Below are 14,726 nucleotides of genomic sequence, written 5' to 3' on the forward strand. Positions count from 1 at the left end.
TAGGGAAATGTCTGGTTCACGGTTAAAGAAAGCCTCTTGGAGCCCCAAGCAGAGCAGAGGAGTGAGGCATCAGGGGAAAAGAGAGGCCAGGCTTCTAGGCAGAAGACACCATGAAAGAAGAAAAGTGAATATATTGTTAGTCGGTAAAGAAGCCTGCCTGAGGAGCCCTCTCAGGCAGTGGAGCCATCCTCCCTCCCCTGTAGGCCTGTTTTTTTCCACATTCAATAAAAACACGCACCCTGTCAGAGGCTATGGCTACCACCCAAAACTGCCCCTTGAAAGAGACACATGGAGGGAAATTTTCTTCGTCAGTACTTGAGGCTAGGTCTCCCAACCTCACCTCAGCACTGGCCAGCCCAGCTGCTGGAATGCTGGCCATTTCCCAGACCCTACTCACTTCACTGCTCAGGCTGGACTGGATACTGATCTCCCTCCCCAGTGGCCCAGAGAGGGGCAGAGGTGGCCCATCATCACACAGGAAATCAGAGCTGACCTGGAAGATTCCTAGAAGGGAGTAGCTTTCTGGGCTATAAGGAGGATTTCCATGGAGACCGAAGGCTGGGTGATACTGATGAGTAGAAACATCTTTAACATGGGAGGCCAGGAGGTAGGAGAGTGGAATAGATGGGAAATGAGTAGAATAGGTGGGGCCTTGTTCTCAGAGTTTACAGAATAGGTCATAGGAATTAAGGAAGGTATGCTCCTTCCAGTTATCACAGCAACTTCTATCACCTGCTCAGAGCTTTAGGACCCAGCCTCCCACCTTTGGAACGTTCTTTGCCAGGACCCCCATGTTCTTTCTCTCTAGTTTGACTCACCTTCATTAATAGCTTCCTGAACTTTTTCTGCATCAGCTGACAAGTAGAGGTTGGTGTGATAGGCTTTGAGGTAGCAGATGGGGCTATTCCCACCTGTCATGCAGAACCTCTCGATGAACAGGTCTGGGGAGGAGGTAGAGAATACCCAGGTGATGTCTGAGTTAACTGTTAGGGCCTTAGACTGGTCCCCTGTGTCCAATGGATGCCATCTTGGTTCTGAGTGGTGGTGGGGTAGCAGAGTGATTCTCTGAGTGACTTTAGGCCAGCATTCCCCTCTCTAAGTCCCTCCATCCTTCATCCATGAAACAGGATGATCACATCTCTGCAACGATTGCCTGGCTCACAGCAACATCTTCTTATCAGTACTACAAAAGTACTACAAAAGGTGAGTCCCCAGCCATGAGTGGCCCTCCTGGACATAACTGATTGGAAAGGGACAGACACCTGACCCAAGGTGGACCAATCAGATCCTCTCCTAGCCTGGGTCAATAGTTACCTAGTACCCATGTCTACACAGGTTGTAAAATATTTGCTGGTTGGTGAATAGCTGCCGCTCTGAGCCTGTCGAATTAGCCCATCGCTCTCCAGCCCCTCATGCAGGACGACCCACAGTGGGAGAGGGTAGCGCCTTGCACAGCAGGAGTCCTTCAGGACCTGCTCCAGTACTACAGGTGCTGTCTGTCTTGACTACTTGGTGCCTGTGTCAGAGGTGGTTAGATATTTTGAATATCACCCCTGCTCCCAGCAATTCGAAATCAGATTTAAAAATGCCACTGGACTCTCTTGGTTGCTTAAAACAAATACTCGTTAACTTATAAATTTTGGTCATGTTTGAGAAAAGCAGAGAAACATAGTCTGGAGAGAGAAGGAGACAGGAAACAAAAGAAGAAGAAGAAAAGGAACAGACTTGTTGGAAGAAGCAGAAATAAGGGTTCACATAGACCAGAGAGAAAAAGAGCCCAGGAGAGATTTCCAGTACTTGGATGCAAGCTTTCGTACGCCCAGTTACTTCTTGTCCTATGGTTCTAAGAGACACCTCTGTAACCTAATAAGAGATTATTCTCTTCAGCCTATGCTAGCTCTGGAGGGTCTATTACTTTCAGTAAAGAAGTTGAATTAAGCCACAAAAATCCTTCACTCTGACGACTGCACCTGCTTTTCCCAGTAGCCTTATGAGCCTGTTAACTCCATTGCAGATAGAGAAACTGAGTCATAGGGGCAGCAAGTGCCCTGCCCAATCACATAGAGAGTGGGACCTGTGGAGTGGTGTGCTGGAGCTGGCTTGTACCAGCTTGCAAGAGCCAACTGTTAAATATTCAAGAATTTTTTGAGCCAATTAGATCATTCAATTGTTGGTAGCTTGAAAGTAGCCATAGTGGGAATGTTTACACCCTGAAAATGACAAGCTACAATCAGGGTTTTTTTGTTTTTTGGGTTTTTGTTTGTTTGTTTGTATTTTAAAGAGCCACTTGACCAGCACACCGCGGGGTTTGGGGTTCTAGCTGGTATGCCCTTACCCTGAAGAGGTGTGGCCCCATCCCTGAGTGTCTGTTACAGGTGTCCCATGGCCAAACCCCTCATGCTCACCGTAGTGGTTGATGCTGTTGATGAGACGGACACCCACTTGAGCGTGGTTGTTGGTTACTAGGACGATGTCGAAGACGTCCTCACTGTCTGGGTACAGCTCCCGTAGCCTCCTGTTCACAGCCTCCAGAGCCTGGATGGGAGAGGGGATCCTCCAGCTCAGACCCCCAGAGTTTTACACCTGGAGTTAGTAGCCAGGGTTGGGAGGACTGGTGAACTGGGATCCAGTGGGGGAGGAGCAGGGAGGTCAGGGGCCAGGCTTGGGGTGAGGTCAATGGGCATGAACTATCTCTTCCTAATCTCTGCCATTGTGCGGGTTGATTATTGTTCAGGGCTGCCTCGCAGAAAGGGTGAGTGGAGGCCGAGATTCAGCCCAAGTTCCCCTCGCCAAGCTGGTGACCTGCGAGGGGCTGCAGAGGATGGGGCGGCCTCTCCTTCCCAAATGGCTGTCCCCTGCAGTTGCCAGGGGACATCAGTCCAGAAGATCCCTTTTCCTTACTCAAACACCCATGAGAATGCTTTTGTCTAACCCCCACAAAAGCACCGTGTGGCTAGCAGTGGGGCTGCCCCTCACCTTCACGAAGGGGAAGGCTGGCCCCGGGCTGAATGGCTCATTCTCATGTTCTAGCTGGTAGCGCACGTACTCCTCCACACCCTGCTCTGTGTAGATCCGCTGCTCCTCATCCATGCGGAACAAGGCTCGGGAGGACACAGCAATGGTGACTGCATTCTGAGGCTTGGGCTGCGGGGGTGCAGGAGAAGGGCTGTCACTCACACTCCCCTGAGGTGAGTTGCCTGTGACAGCCCTTCTGGGTACTGCAGCAGGGAGAAGACCCAGGCCCAGCCTCTGCCCTAAGGAGGCTCAGCCTTAGGCAGGGACAGACGTAGGTCAGGACCTCTTCTGTGCAGGACCCACCTGGGGACTGAGGGAGAGGAGGAGCACAACAGGACAGGAAAGACATGCCTTTGTGGAGTTTGCAATCAAGCCAGTCATCTGGACACAACAAAAAATGAATACAGTGTATGTAGCCAGAGACGTAGCTCAAGATGGTCTCCAGATGGTTTCCATTATAAAATGAGAGCTACTTGCCCTTAGGAAGAAATGGTGCCTAGAGACATGACAATTATATAAGAAAATTTATCCCCAGCCAAGATCTTTCTCCTGAGCTCCCGACTCACATATCTGCCCCAGTTGACTAAGAGACACTCATACTCAATATGACCAAGGCTGAATTCCCGCCACTCTCTCCACCCCTAAAACTAGTCTCCTCCCCACTTCCTCATCTCACTGCTTGGCACCACCAAGCATTCATCAGCTAAACCAGAAGCCTGGAAGTCAACTTCAAGTCTTCCATCTTCCTCAACTCCCTTTACCCATCAACTAAAACCTGTCAGTTCCACTAGACTCCATCCACTTCTTTCTGTCCTCTCTACCATGGTCCAGTCCATCGCCATTTCTCATCCCCTCCAATCTGTCATCCGTATTGTTATCTGATTTTTTTCTCAAGTTCAGATCTGACCATGTCCTCCTTCCCTTCAGTGGTGCCCGCTTTTCTCAACTCCAGTCAGTAGCCTTGAGTATAGCATAAGAAGCTCTTCATGATGCACCTACCTCTCTCTCTATTCTCACCTTCTCATGACCCCACTTTGCTCAATTTGACCTTTGTCACGTCCAAGCACACCTTCCCTTCTTTCTCTGAGCCTTTGCCCATGATGTTTCCCCTGCCTGACCTGTTCTTTACCTTACTCTCCATCTAGCTAACTTCTACCCCACCTTTGGGTCTCAAAACTTCATGTCACCTCTAGAATCCTTCCCGCCCCACTAGTCATGGGTTTGCTACCCCTCCTATTTCCTTTTCCTTTCCTATTTTCTTATTTCCTATTTCCTCTTCAGTAAAATTTAACACAAAATTATAATTGATTATTTAATTATTTTTTATTTCTAGACAGAGTTCTAGAGGGGAAGCAGGAACCACACCTAAGTTCTGAGGGAGCGGGAACTATGCCTATCTTGTTCATTTATTGCATCTCTAGTGGTTATAACTGTACCTAACACATAGTAGGTGCTCAAAAATTTTTTAATGCCTCTAAATTTTTATATACTTCAATGAGAAATGGTATTTGCCATGACAAATTTAACACGAACTAGAAACTTCAGTGCAGTCCCCTAATTTGTTCAGATTGCTTGATAGATATAGATAGATAGATAGATAGATAGATAGATAGATAGATAGATAGATAGATAGATATAGATATAGATATAGATATAGATGGTCCTGGTAGAGATTTGGCTGCTGTCCTCAGAGCTCACAGGCTGGTAGGAAAGAAAGATAGGTAAACAGAGATATAAAGAGACTCAAATGAGTCATAGAACACAGATGAACACAAAGTCTTGATGACGGGGGTTCAGAAGGAGTTGTCGTGGGAGAGGAGGTGTTTGAGTAGAGCTTTGAAAAGGAGTTGGGTGAAGGAAGGAATGAAGAGGTGTGCACATACACAGGGCATTCACAGAGATGAGCAGAGCCCAGGGCATGGGGGCGTGAGTACAGATGAGCCCATAAAAGTAGGGAAAAAAAAAAAGTAGATGGCAGAGGGCCTTCCCTCAGGGCCCCAGGAGGGCCTCGGAGTGGAATGGAGATGGGAATACCACCACAGACAGCAGCTGGATCCTTTATAATCCCTGGGAAGGATCAGAATATGGGTGCCCAAGGGACTCACAGACACCCGAAGTCCCACTACATCTCTGTGACCTGAGCAGTCCTGGGACCATGATTCCCACTTTATAGATGAAGACTCTGGGTCTCAAATTGGGGGCAAGACTCATGAATGGACCTCGCACTCTGGCCTGCTCCTGATAGCCTTGCAGGCCATGCACTGGCCCCACCGTTTTCTCTGGAGTCAAGCCTGGGTTCCAATCAGTTGACAAAACTGAGTGAGTACCACGTGACAGTTATTGTGCTGAGGACATGGCAGGAAACAAGACAGGTGTGATCCCTGCCCCCCACGGAGCTCATGATCTGTCCCCAAGGGAGAGGTTTGTGTCATCCTTTAAGAGAGCACTGTCCAAGAGAACTTTCCGTGATGATAGAAACGTCCAGTGCTGTTTGGGTGGCTACACTGACTATGGAGCAACTTGAAATGTGGCTAGTAAGGCTGAGAAACTGAATTTTTTATTGGAATTATTTTTAATCAATTTAAATTTAAATAGCTACGAATGGCTAGTGGCTAGTGAGGCTTTAGAACCTCAAAGTAAAAATGGAAGACCAGAGAGTTCCCCAAGCTCATGAGGTGGATCTCAGTTTGCATTTGACTTGTACTCCAACCCAGGTACTGTATGTGGCCGGCAGGGTCAGTATAAGGCAGTGGTAGAACCGGCACCTCTCCTCTGGGGCTCAGCTCAAGTACTCTCCCAGTTGCTGACAACCCCCATGTGTCTGTTTGTCCTTGGGCTGGGTACCTACCAAGCCCCTCAGCACCTGTGAGCCTTCAAGGAAAGGAGGTAAAGTTAAAAAACCTAAAGAAAAGGCGTAATAGAGGGATGGCCAGAAATGGTAAGGGTGGGGCTGGGGGAGTAGGGAAAACCACTCTCATAAACTCAGGAAGCTTGCTGGCCTTCAGGACAGGGGTTGAGCTGTACCCACCCCCTGGGCTTACTGCCTCAGGGACAAGACCATCATCCCTTCAAGGACAGAGAGCCAGCTGCCCTCCCAGTCCCTTTAGGCAGGTTCCCAAGCCAATTGGTCACTCCCGGCCAGGCAGCCAGCCAAAGTCTCACTCCTCACTTCTTGTCCTACAGTCCCTGCCAGACTGCTGTGTCGTGGGTCCCCTCTGCCTGACCTGCTCAGACTCCATCCCGTCCTGCCTTGGGCCATTGCAAGAAAATTATTGCAGCTGCCTTGGCTCCAGGAGTCTCTACTTCCTTCTTTTACAGATGTGAAAATAGGCCCAGAGAGAGGAAGAATATTACCCTAGGTCGCACAGCAAAGTCAAGGCAGAGCCAGGATAAGAGCCCAAGTCTCCAGCCTCTAGCCTGGCTTCTGTCCACACAGCAGTCCCCCTGATATGTCCCTCCTCAATAGCTCCCAGAAGACCTCAACCCCTGCTACTTTAGCCACTTCCCTGGGACACTCCACCCACACAGCCTGCCCTTTCAAGTTTTGGGAGAAATGGTGAGGGGCATGGTGCCCTCAGACTGCCGTGTCTAAGGGCGGGGCTCTCTTTTCCTTCAGAATGGAGGTTCCAAGGGCAGGACCTCACCTCCCCACTCAGCCCGCTCTGACACTGCATAAGTGAGGTAGAGTCTGAGGGCCTAGAGGACATGAGATGCTATGGGAAATATGGATCCCAGCGGATCCATATTTGGAATTGTTGAGCGGCGGTCTAGGCTCCAGGCAGAGCTGAAGGAACAGGTAAAAGGGGCTGGCCAGGGTTGGGGAGAAGCGAGCACTTAGAGACCCGCCTGCATCTAACTGCAGAAGGAGGCCACACTGTCATGTGTTGTCAGGTGCATCTGGGGACAGTTCCCTCAGAAATCAGAAAGAAGTCCAAATTCCAGACTGGTAACTGGGTCAAAAAGACCCTTACCTAAGACCAGGGACTCAGCCTGGAAACACTGCCCTCCTGGAAGTGTTTCCACTGGGGCTGGGGGATAGGCTGGTTACTCTGGCTTGAGGATAGGGATGTGGGGGATAATGGAGGGGAGCCCAGCCCCACCTAGCCTGTCTGAGGAGCTCTCATTTAGGCATTTAGACAGATATGATTCTGCCTGTTGGGCCCAAGATAAGAGTATGGCCAAAAGCTGTTATTTCCAGAAAGACTTGGAGGGGAAAGAGCTGCTGGAGGAGAGTGGAACGGATAGGTCTGTACTGAGGAAGTCCTCTGACCCCATGAGGTGAGGGCCTCCTGTGGGCCTTCGGGGCTTGAATATTTCACTCAGGCTCCTGGGAATGAGAATAAGTCCAGGCCAGGCCCTGATGGGACCCCTGAGGACTAAAGCCCCCAAAATAGCCTGTGGGAGGAGGGGCTACTGCAGGAAGGAGTAGGGGCCAGGAAGCCACCAGGATCCTTGCCTCTCAGAGAACTGTGAGAGTCAGGGGTTGACAGAGAGATCATGACTGACAACTGGACCTAAGTTCTCTGGATCCTTGGTATTTGGGAGAAAATGGATTGGTGAGCTCCACTCACCACCTGTAGTCCTGAACATCCAACCCCTCCTCTCTATCCCCCAGGCCATGACATTAGTCCAGCTTCCTCCTTAGACAGGGACCAGCCTCCACCCTGGTCAGCCTGCTGCCAGACGCATCTTCTCCAATTCATCCACAACACTGCCCAGGGTGATCTTTCTAAAATGAAAATGGGACCAAGTTAATCCCTTGCTGAAAAATCCTGCAATAGCTCCTAAATGGTTTTCATATTTTTTAAAAAGTAGGGTGACCTTTTTATTCAAATGAAGTTTGGGTGGAAACTCCAATATATAAACTAGATATTACCATATCTTATTGATATAAATTTATTTTACAAATCCAAATGCATTACATGTACATAAAGTATTTATTATACTGTCAACCAATGAAAACAACACAGTTGTTTGGGTGACAACAAATTTCAAACCAGGGGTTAATGCCAGTGCAGACTTAAGCTTCATCATCTAGTCAATTTGTTTCTGCATTTGTGGTTTTTGCACAGCATTGAGAAAACCCTGATTCCCACCAATAAGTGGTTGCAAATGATAAAAGGTTTGTTTTGTTTTGTTTTAAATACAAATCTCAAGAGACTCAGCAATAATTGTCAGCAACCGCAAGGCACTCTTCTATTAAATAGACCACAGAAAAAGCTTTATTCTGAGGTTTGCTAAAAAAAAAAAAAAAAAAAAAAATTAACCTGCAGCATAAATTATAATGTGTTGGTGGTCTCTAAGGTGCTAAAATGTCCACATAACACATTTGAGTGAGTTTTTTTTATTACACATGTTTAATTATTTAAAACATACTCTATAGAAGAAAGAAAATAAATTTCATTCACGTGTGCAGATCCCCTGAAACATGGGGCTCTATGGAACCTAGTTTTAAAACCCTTAAGCTCACCGAATAAGATCCAGGCTCCTTAATATGGCACTCAAGGCCCTTCGTGGGTCTCCCGCATCCCTCCAACTCTTCTCCCAAAGATCCTGCATTCTTCCATTCAGTTGTCACCTCTATGCCTTTTGCCCATCCTATTTCCCTTCCTGCCTCGGAAACTCTGCCTACTCAGACTTAAAATCAGCTCAAATGCCACCTCTACAAAGCCTATCTTAGTGGGCAGTCACTCCCTCTCTGTTCCAACTGCACTTGTAGGGTCTTTCACCTGAGCAGTGTGAGCTCCAGAGGCAGGCACTCAGCCCAACTCATCCCTCAGTCCCATCACTGCTGAAGGGGCCTGGCGGTGCTGCAGAAAATGACTGTTGACAGGTGGGCCTCCTGGAGAAGCGTCTTTGGAGGGAAGCAGCCGGACATTGTAAGGTCAGGCCAGAGCTCTTTGGAAGATGCTCCAAGCCAGCCTCTATTCTCAGTCTCTTCCCCAACTCCTCGAGATCTGGGAAGCGAGAGTGAGCAAAGCCCAGGGGCCAACCAGGGCATCAAGAACTTCTCCGATGGGAGAGAGTTCTCTCCTCTGTGTGAGACCTAGAGGGCTGAGACCACGCGCGGGTAGTGGGCATGATGGTGACCATTACCGGAGGAGCAGAGTCCGAAGCTGGGGCGCAAAGTCCATGTTGGGAGCGCAGAACCAGGGGCATAGGGCCCTGAGCCAGACCTCGAAACGCAGAGGCTCGGGTCCGGAGCTCGGTACCCACATGGCAGAAACCGGAGCGCATAGCAAGGAGCCGGGTTTCCAGAGTCCGGTTACCGGAGCCCAGGGCGCTTCCGCAGGCGCCCCTGACCGGCTTAGCCAACAAGTGCTGCCCGCGCGCCCCAGACAGCCGCTCCGGGAGGAGCTGAGCCACCGGCCCCGAGCTGAGCCCTGACCACAGCATGGGGGAGGGGGATCCTGGCGTGGAACCCGAGCCCCGGAAAAAAAACACCGGAGCAGAGCTCCCAAAATAAACCCAAGCCCGCGCCAATGGCTGGGAGCATTCTGGTGCTTGAGAGGCTGCGTACCCTTCCCGAGAGGCGCCATAGGTCCCTCTCCAGGGGGCTTATGACCCCTCCCCTGGTGACCTTTTCTCTGCCCTACCCCCCATGCCGATGCCTTGTGTTTACCGATTTGGGTTTCTTCTTGGGCGCGAGGTTGTCGTAGAAAGCCTTGGCTTCCTCCCAGCGGGGAGCTGCGGAGGCCTCTGCCCCTGGCCGGGGCTCGCCGGGCGCCAGGGGCTCCCCGGGTTCCATGCTCCGGCTGTGACCCAGCCGGGCCAGAACGGGCGACAGCGGAGACACGGAGCTCTCGGGGCTGGGCTGCAGGAGGGAGGCGCGTCCCGGGCGTGAGAAGGGGGCGGGCAGCCGCGGGGAGTGTGGGCGTGCGAGCCTGCAGCGGGGCGGGGTGGGGAACCGGGATGCCAATATCGCCGTCTGGGTTGCCGGTGTGTTGTTGCCGTATGTGTATCCGGGGACAGCTGAGCTCTTGCTCCCAGACCGCGCCCCACGCCCGAAGTGAATGGGGTGGGGGTGGGGTTGGCCTCTTGGGCTCTCAAGTAGAGAGGGCCTGAAGTGGGGTTTGCCTGCTGCTGCGGATTCGGGATTGTGGGATGGTGTTCTTCGCAGGCGCTCAAGGGCACGGAGAGAGGGGAGGCCTGACAACTATTTTTTCCAGGATGGTGAATCTCAAGGAGAAAATGAAATGTTAGCCACTCCACGCCCCCAAGGTAACTCCTGCTTTCCCCTCCGATGCCAGGACTCTGGGACCTTGAGCGGAGTCCTCTTGCCTCAAACCCTAGTCCATCCCCCAGAGGGGGAGGAGGTAGTGGATGGACAGCTCCGTCCACGAGCAGGAGCCCGCTCCTAGCCGGTTGCACAGTGGAGGGCCCTTCCCCACCAAGGCGGAAGGGTCCTAAAGTCCGTGGCGAGACCAGGCTTCGCTGAATCTGGCGGAGCACCCAGACTGGAAAGACTGCCAGGGACCCTGAACTTGAATTCTTGCTGAGCCCTCGATGGCCAGCAGAGGGCGGCCACTCCCAGGTCCCATCTGCCAAGCTTAAGGTGGTTAGTTACAGGCTATGAAGCGGCTGGATGGAGGGAAGGTCGAAAAGGAGCCTCGGAATCAGACTCTTGGACCATCATCCTGTAATTTAAGGACATTGTCTCCCTTGGTGGAGAGCCCGGGGTGCAGACACTAATGCCACCTATCCCAAGGCACAGGCCAGGAAGCAGACAAGGGGCATCTCTGTGTGAGCCTAGAAGTGTGCACGGGTTGAGTGCGAGCAGCAGAAGAAAATACTGGTTTAGCCTGGAGAGTATCTGCCTGGGATGGGGTACAGAATGGAGGGAACTTCCCAGACTCCTCCATGTCCTGGAAGGAACCAACCAAACCTTCTATGGGAAGAGGGGGGGAATAATAACAATAAAAAGTTTTAGGATTGGGGAAGTATGTTTAAGACTTTCTCTTCTCCAAGCTTGATAAATTGTTTCCATAGATGACCCCCAAATCTCTCCCATCCCGCCTGCCCTTTGGCAATGTGACTTTCACACTCCTCCCATCCAGAGGTGGAGTTGAATCTGAGTTGACCTGGTATTTCGCTTTGACTAATAGAATGCTATGTGATCCTGTACAATTTCCAAGCTTAAGCCTTAAGAGGCCTTGCAGATTCCATTTTTGTTCTCCTGGGAGCCAGATACAATGTAAACTACCTTGTGGGAAAGGCCACATGGTGAGGCAGAGAGGACCTGGAGGATAAGAAGCCAGTGGAGAACAGTGGTTTTGAGAGAGGAGAAGAGGCATCTGAAAAAATGCAAAGGAAAGGGCCTGCAGAAATAACCGACTCGGCCGGTTAAAACTGCTCTCTCTCTCTTCCCCCATTCTGCCCTATGCTCTTCAGTTAACATGTTTTCCACAGCTGCATCCCCCACCTCAAGGATTCTCCAGCCCCTTCCTTATCTCTGTAGCTGTGTATGAATGTCGAGACTGTGTGGAACTGTTTGTTGTGTTACAGTTAGAGCTCAGCCTTTGGATAAGGAACCTGCCAAGCGGCACATCAATGAGTGCTGCTCCCTGTCTGTAAGCTAGTAGTCCCATCTCTCTGTTCAAGAATCCGATAATAGTGCCGATAACACCAAGGTCTCAGACTCTACAAGACAAAAGACCTGTAAGTCTAGGGGTCTAAAAATTCCTCCCCTACAGCCCCCCCACCCGAAGCTCCCCCTCCCCACTCTGAGTAAGGAGGGACTTGTAAAATCTCAAAGGAATCACGTGCCCCTTGCATAGACATTGCAAACGTATATAAGCTGTAATAAATCCAACTAGAGCGAGCTTGTGCGTGGAGTTGTTAACCTCATGCTCCGCCGGCCCAATAAATTCTCCTTCCTCTAAACAAAGTTGTCTGAGCATCCAAATTCCTCCATTGAGCGTCGCTTCCTGCAACAGTTTCCCAGGCTACTGTCAGCACCAATTGCCAGACATATGAGTGAGGCCATCTTGGCTGTTCCAGCCAACAGCACACGAAGCAATAAAACCTCTTAGCTGAGCCTAGCCAACCCAAAGAATCATGAAAAATAATAAATTATTGTTCTGAGCATTACATTTCAGGATGGCTTGTTACATAGCAATAAATAATGAAACTCTAGGAAAGGGTCAATTATTCTCGGGTTCCTTATGGACAAGAAGGACTTGGAATGACTGTATAAAGAGGTTATTTGGATTGAGAGTGAGTACCTGAGACAAAGATGAACTATCCCCACGCTGTCCAGTGACCTTTGACCTGTTTGGCCTGGGTTGTAAAGATAAGCTAGACTAATCAGATTCCTCTTTCTCAAAAATTTTGAATTGGGAAACAGAGGCTGGATAGTCGACTGCAGGTATGGAAGCTGAGGATGCTGTGAAATCCAGTTGGCTCCCAAGAGAACTGAGTGAGGCTTAGCAAGCTGCAGTTATGTTTGACATAAAACTAAGAGGGGGTAGAAACTCTGTGAGCAGAATGAGCCAATCAGCAGATAAAAATGGGCAAAGATGTACTGAGGGAAGCAGAAAATCCACAAACAGGAAACCACGCTGCCCTGAGAGGAAGCTGCCTCTGGTCCTTACAGCTTCCCAAGTTCCAATTGAGGCCCTGGCTATAGTACCCATCTCTAAATTTCCATGAGATTCTCCATATTGCTTCAACAAATGCCACCACCACCCCAAAGTTGGTGGCTATTGGTTTTATTAGACTCGCCACCTTTCTCACCTTCTTCTTCTAGTACTGGCCTAGATCTACCCTGCCCTCCCTACCTCTGCCCCCCACCCCTGCCTCCCTGGTCACAGGAGTAGGCATGTGACCTAGACCTGACTAACTGTAGAGCCCTATTTTCCTGGACATGATGATTGAGCCAAGGATGAGCACATGACCACAGCCAGGCTATTCTCTGTACTCTTACATAGGGATGCTAGGAGATTTGGCTCTTTCTTCTCTGGGGTTATTTATTTGAGTCTGTGAGCTGAGAACACATCATTCCCTGTGGCAGGTGAAAAATCATGGGAGAAGCCCATCTGGAGAGGACAATGAGGTCACACAGAGAGAGAAGCAGAAGCAGGGAGGGAAGAGGGTGCAATGTTGAGCCTCTGAATCCAGCAGTGCCTGAACTTCCCAATTACATGAGCCAATAAGCCTCCCCTTTTTGTTGGAGCTTGTTTGAATTGGGTTTTGTTCACTTGCAATCCAAAGTCTTGACTTATCCAGTCGCCTTTACTTGGAGACTTAGATGTGTGTCCAGTTGAGCTGACAGGAAATCCCACGAGAAGCTGTATGACAACTGTGATGGACTGTGTACACATAAGGGGCCAACTGTTTGAGGTTTGAGAGGACTTCACAGAGAAGAAGATCATTGAGATAGGAAAATGGGTGGCCTGGGGAGGTGCAATGGCTTGTGTACAGGTGCAGAAGCCTAAGAGATCCCTTAGGGAAACGGGGGTGCAATTCAGGGTAGCTCAAATGCAAGGTGCAGCAAGGGAGGTAGGAGGAAGAACAGGCTTCTGAGGTCAGTAGGTAGCGGATCAAGCAGAGCCTAGGGGGACTTTTAAGCAGCTTATCATACTGAGGGCAGAGGGGAGACTTTGAAAAGTTGACATTGTCATACTGGTTTCTTAGGGGCAGCTAGATGGCACAGAGGGCAATCGTGGAGGTGGACTAGCCTGGGCTAGAGATGGTGAGGTCCTAGAGGGCAGTTTTTAGATGGTAACCCAGGACCTACGCACTCCAAGGCAGGCAGGAGATAGGACTCCCCATCCCCCCAGTGTGGCTTCAGCCGGGCAGAGCAGCCCCAAGTTCTCAGACTTCTGAGTCACCTCCTTAGGTTCATGGTTGCCCTGAGGCCAGGTTAACCTCCTTCCTCTGTCCTAATTGCTTCCTGCCAAGAAAACCACCCCCCTCCAAGCGTCCTTGAGAAAGCCCTTGTAAAAGTAATTGAGTGTTTCAGGAGGAAATAGGTGCCTCAACCCCCGGCAGGGAACAGTGCCTCTCTGGCTGTTGGAGGGTATCCTAAAAGAAATATTTCACCACCAACTCCCATTCCCACACCCGTCATATTTGGGTCTGTGTATGGGGTCTGAGGGCTCTGGGCTAGACTCCTGTGGATGGTATAACAGATTACATACTACACAACCTCCGACCAGCAGGGCAGGTGGGGCCTGAAATCCTGGCCACACTCCACTTGTCAAGCTGTGCATCCTGGCATGACAAGGCTATATTCAGAAGGGATATATCTTTCTAATTAGCCCAAACGTGCCATCTACTGGTTTGGCTGCACACTCATGGGGATGCTTCCACTCAGAGTGGGTGCCTTTTCCTAATTTGTATAAAGGGTACCATATGAACCATTGTAATTCTGGCTCTTGGCCTTTCTCCCCACTGCCCACCATCCATTCATTTGGGCTTTAATGATGCCTTCCACTGAACAGAGGGAGAAACTAAGCCCCACTATCTGCTGCCACTAGCTCCTTTTTGGGAGAACTGGCACCCACAGAACCCACATATCAGCATCCGGTTTAGCCATAGATGATTGGACCAAGGGGTCCCACCAAAAGCTAGGCTGAACCAATCAGATTCTCTTGCTTGAGAATTGGAACTAGGAGACACAGATGGGAGTTGTTAGTTGCTGGTGAGTCTTCATACAGAGTTTGGGATACAGCCACTTTATGCTGGTAAACCAAGGAAGTCTGAAGAGA

At 50.1% G+C, this 14,726-nt stretch overlaps 1 protein-coding gene across 1 annotated transcript in view; it reads right to left on the reverse strand.

Moving 5' to 3' along the window:
* The window catches only part of NT5C1A (5'-nucleotidase, cytosolic IA), a 13,192-nt gene extending 3,429 nt beyond the window's left edge, over positions 1-9,763 (reverse strand). The window contains exons 1-4 of the mRNA XM_006903956.1: positions 9,638-9,763; positions 2,977-3,144; positions 2,406-2,535; positions 819-941 (exon numbers count right to left, since the gene is read on the reverse strand). Coding sequence (XP_006904018.1) covers positions 819-941; positions 2,406-2,535; positions 2,977-3,144; positions 9,638-9,763 — 547 coding nt within the window. The remainder of the gene's footprint in view (positions 1-818; positions 942-2,405; positions 2,536-2,976; positions 3,145-9,637) is intronic.
* Positions 9,764-14,726: the final 4,963 nt, after the last annotated feature.

This window comes from Pteropus alecto, unplaced genomic scaffold (assembly GCF_000325575.1).
Source record: "Pteropus alecto unplaced genomic scaffold, ASM32557v1 scaffold170, whole genome shotgun sequence".
NCBI lineage: Eukaryota > Metazoa > Chordata > Mammalia > Chiroptera > Pteropodidae > Pteropus > Pteropus alecto.